At 36.3% G+C, this 10,065-nt stretch overlaps 1 protein-coding gene across 22 annotated transcripts in view; it reads left to right on the forward strand.

The window, feature by feature from the left end:
- OXR1 (oxidation resistance 1) overlaps positions 1 to 4,270 on the forward strand; it is a 506,009-nt gene extending 501,739 nt beyond the window's left edge. For all 22 annotated transcript variants that reach the window (XM_030938264.1, XM_030938267.1, XM_030938266.1 and 19 more), the window contains one exon: positions 2,388 to 4,270. In XM_030938264.1, the coding sequence (XP_030794124.1) occupies positions 2,388 to 2,523 (136 nt within the window). In that variant the 3' untranslated portion in view covers positions 2,524 to 4,270. The remainder of the gene's footprint in view (positions 1 to 2,387) is intronic.
- The last annotated feature ends 5,795 nt before the right edge of the window (positions 4,271 to 10,065 follow it).

Genomic DNA, 10,065 nt, shown 5'->3' on the forward strand with positions numbered 1-10,065 from the left:
CCCATTTTTATTTACAGAAGAGGTTCATAAGAACCTCATCACTGGTTATCCCATTACAGTTTTTTGTACTGTCAACTCTCTTCTTGAATGACACAGGATGATCTCTTCACCTGATTGTTGTGAATTACTATACTGATCCGTCTTTTCTGTTTTGTTGTGAAGTACCAACTCTTTTTTTTTTTTTTTTTTTTTTTTTTTGAGAGGGAGTTTCACTCTTGTCGCCCAGGCTGAAGTGCAATGGCACAATCTTGGCTCACTCTAACCTCTGCCTCCCAAGTTCAAGTGCTTCTCCTGCCTCAGCCTCCCAAGCAGCTGGAATTACAGGCACTCACCACCATGCCCAGCTAATTTTTGTATTTTTAGTAGAGACAGCGTTTCGCCATGTTGGCCAGGCTGGTTGCAAACTACTGACCTCAGGTGATCCACCTGCCTCAGCCTCCCAAAATCCTGGGATTACAGGCATGAGGCACTGCACTTGGCCCCAACTCTTAAAGGAATCATTCTACATGGTCACTGTAGCCACCCTTCTGTACTTAGAAACACATCTCTATACTTAAATTTATATATGTAATTAATATACATTATATATTTGATGCTGTTTTTTATTACAGAGTATAAATAAATAGTTCCTTTCTTTCGTTCTAAGATAGTGTTAAAAATAGGTCAGTTCCAGGCCAGGCACAGTGGCTCATGCCTGTAATCCCAGCGCTTTGGGAGGCTAAGGCAGGCGCATCACAAGGTCAGGAGATGGAGACCATCCTGGCTAACACAGTGAAACCCTGTCTCTACTAAAAAATAGAAAAAATTAGCTGAGCGTGGTGGTGGGCACCTGTAGTCCCAGCTACTCAGGAGGCTGAGGCAGGAAAATGGCATGAACCCAGGAGGCGGAGCTTGCAGTGAGCAGAGATCGCACCACTGCACTCCAGCCTGGGCAACAGAGCGAGACTCCATCTCAAAAGAAAAAAAAAAATTGGTGAGTTCCTGTCCCACACAAGTCATTTAACTCTGTGATGCCATGTGACTCCTGATGGCAAGCCTGAAGGTCAGAGGTTATTATAGCCATCCAAATTATAGAGTTGTGTAAGTCTTTACAGATTACCTAATATGCTTTTCTTTTTTGTGTGTTTTTATGTAATTGACAAACTCTACCCCAGAGAGGTTAAGTGACTTAACTAAGTTTGACATAAGTTGACATAAGTTGTGGCCACCGAGTTGACAGTCTTAAACCCAGACCAGTTTTTTTTCTTTCACTGAAATATAACTGCCCATATTTTTTTTAAAACCCTCTTCCTCCTAAACTCTGGCTCCAGTCTGCTGACCTGATATCCTAGTTTAGATTTAGAGAATCCCAAGGGAAAACTCTCTGGATATTATGTTAATTATTAGTCTTTGCTCCCTCTCCTCTTCTCTTAGGTAGGGAAACATTTTCTAGAGAGTAGAAAAAAGTCCTCTCATAACCTGGTTTTTTCCCCTCTAGGTTATGTATTAGATAATTAGATAAATTGGACCTTATAATCTATCTGTTAAGTTCCTATTATACCTAGATTATATATTGGTTCTTCTGCGTGAATCTCAGCATCACATATTTGTCCATTTAAAGTCCTTTCAAACTGAGCTCTTTTGCAAACAGCTTCCTATGCAGGAAACCAGAGTTATTTACTAGGTCCTTAACATGAATCCCCAAATTTTATTTTAGATGATACTGAGTTTTTGTGCCTTTGAGAAAGTTGTGTTAAATATGTTAAAACCATACAAAAAAGATAAACACACACAAATACTAAAAAAAATGCCCAAAGAAAAATTCATAATACCAGGCAAAAAATCACAGAGTAGTACCTGTCTCAAAAGCTAATCCTACATAAAGTTGATTTTAGAGGACACTGTTCCTTGGTCTGTATCATAAATAATTTTTTTTTCTTTTTTTTTGGACGGAGTTTCACTCTTGTCACCCAGGCTGGAGTGCAGTGGTGCAATCTTGGCTCACCGCAACCTTTGCCTCCTGGGTTCAAGTGCTTCTCCTGCCTCAGCCTCCTGAGTAGCTGGGATTACAGGCATGTGCCACCGCACCTGGCTAATTTTTTTGTAATTTTTAGTAGAGACAGGATTTCTCCATGTTGGTCAGGCTGGTCTTGAACTCCCGACCTCAGATGATCCATTGGACTCGGCCTCCCAAAGTGCTGAGATTACAGGCGTGAGCCACCGCTCCTGGCCCATAAATAATTTTTTAATGGAATAGGAGTAAAACAAAATTGTGTCAGTGTGGAAAGGAGTGGGGAAGCGTTTGAGAAAATTAGTAATTTTAGGGTTGTTAAGTATTCAAAGTCTCATTTAAATTGTTTTACAACTTAGGGCATAAATATTAACAGATTATTATTTGTGTATTGCAGAGGAGAATTTGCCCTTTGGCTTGATGGAGATCTCTACCATGGAAGAAGCCATTCTTGTAAAACATTTGGGAATCGTACACTTTCTAAGAAGGAAGATTTCTTTATCCAAGATATTGAAATCTGGGCTTTTGAATAAATGCAATGCTCTCTGTCTTAGCAGGAGAATGGCCCAAACCTGACATGGACAAGCATTGTTTGGAAAGTTCAAGAAGCAATACAGTGTAACATGTCACTTGTGCTTTAAAATTAGTCTGTATCACCATTTATTACAGGTATAATTTTGGAGTTTATTTTTCAAATCATGTTCTTTTCCCAGAGTTCTCTAGGTTAACACTATGGACTGCATCCATGTACTAGTATAACAGCTTGGGTTTGTTAGAATTTGGGCAACGTTTTGATTATAATGACAACTTCATTTTCACATGTTATCTCAGTTCCCTAATAGGATGGTGCTCTTTAGTTGAACCTGTATTGATTTATTTATTTTTTAACTATATTGATTCTTTTACTAGAACAGTCTAATTGGGGCATTGAGGAAGTGAAGACTAGATACTTCTGTATCTGTGAAGTTGGCACAGTTAACATTTGGACATGTTCATCTTATTCTTATGAAGGAAAAATCACATGCCAAAATACTACATAATTCATAGACCACTGAGTTCTAGTTTTTAGTCACACTACAACATCTGTAACGATGTTGCAGGTAGTTTCAATTTCCTTTTAAGAAAAATGAAATTTGAGGAGAATTTTGGTTGTAATAGATGACAATACACATGATCTGCAGGTTTGGGCATATGCTTTCACCATTAAATTATCTTATAAAGTTACAAATCACAAAGGAGAATGAGAACTTAATGATTCTATTGGATTTAATATATTAAGCAAGAAAACATACTATTTACATATGTGTAGCTTAGTAAGGCATTATAAGTACAAAAACTATGAAACAGATGCATATTTCCTCAACATACTGTGTCAGGTATATACTGTTTTATAATTTGGTTGTTTTAGCCTTGTTGCACACCAACTCCCAAAATATAGGTTACTCTTGTTCAAATGGAAAAAAAAAAAAGTGTGATTTTCTTTGAGTGGTATATGTTATTAATTACCATTAGCATTTATTCTTATAAAGGGCAATGATTATAGTAGACAATATTGTAACTCAGTAGACTTGTTGAATATGCAAACTTACTGTCAAGTGACCTCAAAAAAAATGAAAAGATAGAATACACTAGTAGTTCTTATCCTCTTTTGTAGGAAACCAATAATAGCCATTGTGGCAATAATTCATCAGTTAATTTTAAAGCTTCATGTTATGCAAAAAAGAATCCTGCTGTTATACATGTGACAGTGACTTTGTGCTGAAATTTCAGCTATTCCAGATAAACATTGTATATCTTGTAAATTAATGTTTAAAGGTAGTTTTGTTCTTATAGAAAGTGTTGATTGCCGGGTTGCTTATAGCACTTTAAGTTATTCTAAAAATGAAATTATAAGCCAAATGTTGGCTTAAGTAGATTTAGTTGTATAGCACTTAGATATTTAGTTCTTTTGAAAGTTTAGATAATTATTTAAAGAAAGCATAATGCTAATGGAAAAGAAAATCTGATGTTCTATTATAATATGCTATTGCTGAATATGAATAGAAATACAGGGCATCATTTCCTCGTCTCATTATAAGTTAGTAACAATATATAGATTAAATGTTTACAATATAGGGAATTGTAAATAAATGTATCAGTTTTTTTCCCTTTGGTCTTCCACAGCAGTATTATTGTCTTTGTGGAGTTGACTAATCATAATAAAAACATCCTGTAATGGATTTCAACTAAAATAAGGTCATAGTGGCATATACCAAATAAAATCAAATACAGAAATACAAATGAGTTTGGATTTATTGAATACTCATTTTCTTAGCAAGTCTTTGTTTGATTAAGCCTACTACTATCTTTTTTTTTTTTTTTTAATGCTTCTAATAGCTTACATTGTGGTGGTCATGGTGTTAGGAGTAATAGTGATGGGAGGATGCATTCAATTAGAGGGAGCATTACATTTTTTTAAATGGAGATGGGAGAAGGCACTTGACACATGCGAAAGTGCAAGTTATTTGATATTTTTAAAGTACATTGTTTTCATTTTGAGTGGAGAATGCTTAACAAGCTAAACCCCTTGTCATAAACAGTTTTGTGTGTGCAGTGCCAAGAAATTTTGATATTTTGTATCCCATAGGTTCAGTTAACATTTGAGAGGAGGAATGACATGATCAGGTGTATACTTTAGGAAAATATCTGTGAAAAGTAGATGAGTAGAGGGAAAAACTAGAGACAAAGGGAAAGCGAGCCTTTTATAAAGTCCAGAAAAAAATGATTAGGCCCGAATAAGAATAGTGGTAATGGTAATAAGGAAGCATAGATTTGGAAAGGATTTACGAGTTAGGATGAACAGGAGTTGATTATTGATTGGATGTCAGAAAAGAGGATAGCTCTCAGGATTTTGGTTTAGGAGTTTAGATGTATTATTTATCAAGATGGGCAAGGTACATAAAGGAAAAACAAACAGCAGGTGGCAAAATGAAGTTAGTCATGGACTTCATTAGAGTATGATGTGAGATACAGGAGGATAAACTTTGGGGGTAGGACATTTTATATATTCTGAAAGGTGAACTTTAAAAGTCAACAAAAAACAAACTCTTTCACTTTTTATATGCAAACAAATATGAAACTTATGTATTACCATTTGTAATACCATTGAAAATACCAGCTATATAACAAAGTGAAGACCCAAATAGGAAGGATATACCATTTTCATTATTGGCAGACAATATTGATTAAAAGATAGCAGTTCTCTTAAATTATATTGACAGTGAAAATCTCACCCAGGCTTATTTTTTTGGAAATTAAACTGATTGTAGAGTTTATATGAAAATGTAAAATCAAAGAATAGCTAAGGCATCATGGAGGAATTGAGTATCTGGTCTTCAGTACCAGATAATCATGATTTATTAGAAAGCTGAGTAAGAAAGACAATGTATTGGTCAAAAGTTAGAAAGAAACTGATTTCTAAAAAAGGTGATACTACTGACTGCTCAGTAAAGAAGACAGTCTATTCAATAAAAGATGGTGGATTAATTGGATATCTGTATGGAACAAAAAGTCTTGACTCATCTCACACCACAAACAATTACAGATTGAAAAATAATTGTGAAAAGTAAAACAATAAAGACATTAGATTATATAGGATAATATTTTCATGACATTAGGGTAAGCATATATTTCTTTAATGAGACACAAAAAGCACTAAATATAAAGGAAAAAAATAAAGTATGCTACATTAAAACCTTAAGCACTTCATCAAAAGACATTATTAAAAGTAAGAAGGTGCCCAGTAACAGTGAAAGCTGTTGTTTTCTCCAGCTTTTATTTTTGGTTTGGAGGTACATGTGAAGGTTTGGTACATAGGTAGACGTGTCACAGGAGTTTGTTATACATACTATTTCATCACCCAGGTATTAAGCTTAGTACCCAGTACCCAACAGTTATCTTTTCTGTTACTCACCATCCTCCCACACCCCCACTCCAGTAGACCCTTGTGTCTGTTGTTTCCTTCCATCTGTTCATAAGTCCTCATCACTTGACTCCACTTATAAGTGAGAACATGTAGTATTTGGTTTTCTGTTCCTGCATTAGTATGCTAAGGGTAATAGCCTCCAGGTTCATCCATGTTCCTGCAAAAGAGATGATCTCGTTCTTTTTTATGGCTTCATAGTATTCCTTGGTATGTATGTACCACATCTTCTTTATCCAGTCTGTCATTGATGAACATTTAGGTTGATTCCATGTCTTCGCTATTGTGGATAGTGCTGCAGTGAACATTCATATGCATGTGTCCTTATGGTAGAAAGATTTATATTTCTCTGGGTATATGCCCAGTAATGGCATTGCTAGGTTGAATAGTAGTTCTGCTTTTAGGTCTTTGAAGAATCACCCCAGCTTCTTTACACCATACACGAAGAGCAGCTCAAGATGGATTAAAGACTTAAACGTAAAATCCAAAACTGTGAAAGCTGTTTTAAAAGGGAATGCAGAGTGGAACAACTTTGGAAAATGTTTCTGGCAGTATCCACTAAAGCTAAGTATACACATGACTGTGACCAGAAAATTTAATTCCTTGATATGTACTGAACAGTAATATGTATGTGTTTGCCAGGAGATGTGCGGAATGTGTACAGAACTATTTGCTTGCTCTCGTCACTTCCCATCCTCTCTCCTCCTGTACCCCCATACGCCCTACATATTAATTTACTGCATCTCATTGTTACACTTTACCTATAAAGTTGTGTATGCATTTCCTAAGAATAGGGATATCCTCCTAAATAGCCAAAGTGCAATGATCAGATTCAGGAAATTTAACATTAATAAAATAATATGGTCTAATATGCAATTCATTTCAAATTTCTCCAATGACCCTAATATCCTTTCAAGCATTATTTTTCCTGGTTCATGATCCAGTCAAAGATCCTGCATTGCATTCAATTGTTCTGCCTTTTTTTTTTTAGTCTCCTTTAACCTGGAAGAGTTCATTATTCATTGTTTTATGACAGTTGTATGTTTGAAAAATTTCAGGATGGTAGAATGTGCTTTGATGTAGATTTGTCTGAATTTTTCCTTACGCTTAAATTTTGGTTATGCATTTTTTATAGGAAAACCACAGAAGTGTTTTGTCCGCTGCATCAAATCAGGGTGCACATAATGTACGTTTATCCCTTTATTGGTGATAATAGCTTTGATTATTTGATTAGATAGTGTCTACCATGTTCCTCCCCTGCTATCAGTTTTCCTTGTGTAGTAAGTAATATGTAGAGGGATGCGTATTTTTAAACTTTTTCATTCCCAACATGTTAGTTGCCATTGCCATTTACTACAGGGAAGAGCTTTCCTTTCTCCATCATTTATGAATATGTATTATCAGTATGAACTAATGAATTCTCTTTTTTCTAATTCAAAAGGTTATGTAACCAATTTCTATCCTAGACTTAACCAGTCGGAACCCCATCAGTCTTACTTCTATGAGTTTTTCAATTTTCTTGAGCATTTGCTTACTCCTCATGTAACCAAAATGTTTTAGATTGATCTGTACTTTCTGTAACCCAGTCCTAGAATCAGCCATTTCTGAAAGGAACCATATTTCCCTTGCAGGAGAATCTTATTTAGAAATCAGGGGCACTTGTTGCTACTAGGGTGGTATCACTTTAGGGCCTTTCAGGAGACAACTTATAGCGTGAATTCACACCGATACCACTCCTTGCAATCTCACGTTATAGAGTTCTTGCTTGTCTTCTCTCATTCCATGTTTGTCTCTTCCCCCACAGTAAGGACATCAGTATATTTACTTGTTTGCTTAATTTTATGATGCAGACCTTAGAACTTCAGAACTGCCAGACCCATGCCCTCACCAAAATTCAGTAGACTTTGATATTTCTTAGTTCTTTTATGTCTTTAGACTGAAAGTATTAAATCAAAAAGTATTGTAATCAAAAGTTGGATACATTTCTTTTTTCTTCCTGTGTGGTTATTTTAATAAGATAAAATAGAATTCAATTTATTTGCTTTGTTTGTGTCCAATTTTAGTTTTTCTCCTGCTCTTATTTAATTTTACTTTATTGCATGTATAATATTTAAGTTCCCAAAAGTCAAAACCTATAAAGAGGTACACTCTGAGTCTCGCTCTGTTGCCCAGGCTGGAGTGCAGTGGTGCTATCTTGGCTCACTGCAAGCTCCGCCTCACAGGTTTACACCACTCTCCCGCTGGGACTACAGGCGCCCACCACCACACCTGGATAATTTTGTTTTTGTATTTTTAGTACAGACGGGGTTTCACTGTGTTAGCCAGGATGGTCTTGATCTCTTGACTTCGTGATCCACCCGCCTCAGCCTTCCAAAGTGCTGGGATGAGAGGCATGAGTCACCGTACCTGGCCATCTATTTCACTTCTTAAAAGATATTCCTTTTCTTTTATAGCAGCATCTATTATATGCATATGCCATACTTGATTTGACCATTTCCTATATGTTTTAGGTTGTTTACAGTATTTTAAGTTAGAAACAAGGCACAACACATTATGCATATGTATTTTCATATTGCTTGAGTTGTATCTTCCATGGAAATTTTAGGGGTGGGATTTATTGGTCAAAAAGTAAATGCAATGTAATTTTGTTTTTTTTGTTTTTTTTTTTGAGACGGAGTCTCGCTCTGTCGCCCAGGCTGGAGTGCAGTGGCCGGATCTCAGCTCACTGCAAGCTCTGTCTCCCGGGTTTACGCCATTCTCCTGCCTCAGCCTCCCGAGTAGCTGGGACTACAAGCGCCCGCCACCTCGCCCGGCTAGTTTTTTATACTTTTTTTTTTTTTTAGTAGAGATGGGGTTTCACCGGGTTAGCCAGGATGGTCTCGATCTCCTGACCTTGTGATCCGCCCGTCTCAGCCTCCCAAAGTGCTGGGATTACAGGCTTGAGCCACCGCGCCCGGCCAATGCAATGTAATTTTGTTAGATACTGCCTGCCCCACAAATCTGGTCACACAGTATTATTAGATAATCTTTATGGGAATGATAGCTGGTGGATGGATTGCAGTACTCTCAAAACCTCTAGGCTAAGAGGTTGGGTCACAGAGCACATTTTTAAATTAAGTAACAAAAATTGACTGCGTACTTCTTATACTAAAAGTATATCATAGGTACTGCGAATGAAATTAGAATATTCTAGGAATCCTGTGGGGCATCTACATTAAGGGCCACTTCAGTATGGACTCCATGGTCTCCTGCTCCTCTTAGATGCCCTGAACAGTGATGTAATAGAGAAGTTCCCATTGACATAAAATTCTAGTTTACACAGAATTGTTTCTATATCATATGAGAAACAGCACAGGGTTTTCTCTACTTTTTATCAGTTAGTAGCGAATAGAAAAAGAAGGAAGTAGAGCTTGGGAAGGGAAAGGAAAAAGCAGAAGGCAAACCAAGAATAGATGCAGCCTCATCTTGCAACACTGTGGGAAGCAAAAAAGCCCACGCTCAGAACTTCCCTCCTTGTAGTGTAAGTGGGCAGAGTGATGAGGTGAACTTACACAACTTTAAGTTATGAGATAGAAGGGGTAATAAAGTACAGCACAGAAACCCTCCAAATATCTGATTGAAAGTTTGGAAAAGGAAAATCCTGAAGATTGGGAAATTAGTTATACATTGCCTGTTATTGGGAATTTAGAATTATCAATGATAAAATATAGGATTTCATATATTATTTGGTGACTATAAAAATATGAGGACTTTCATTACCTTATTTTTGCCGCCTGAGTTCTTTTATTTTTTGTTTTAATTTTTTGTCAAAATATCCTAAGTTTTTCAACTATGGATATTCCTATCATGGAGTTTTTAGGATAATAATATTTTGGTTGAGGAGATATTTTTGGATCCCAGTTCATGAAACATTAAGATGACAGATGGCCTTAAAAATAAATAAAATATTTATCAGAAGAATAATACACAATAAAGAAAAAAGGCTACAAACCACAAGCTAGTATCACTAGACACCTCTTACGATGATGTCTGTCTCACGAGGTGCTTGTGAAGATGTGCCTATCACACAGCAGGCCTTTTTATCTAAGGAAAGCAGCTTTCTGATTTTACAGTC

This window comes from Rhinopithecus roxellana, chromosome 9, assembly GCF_007565055.1.
Source record: "Rhinopithecus roxellana isolate Shanxi Qingling chromosome 9, ASM756505v1, whole genome shotgun sequence".
Lineage (NCBI taxonomy): Eukaryota > Metazoa > Chordata > Mammalia > Primates > Cercopithecidae > Rhinopithecus > Rhinopithecus roxellana.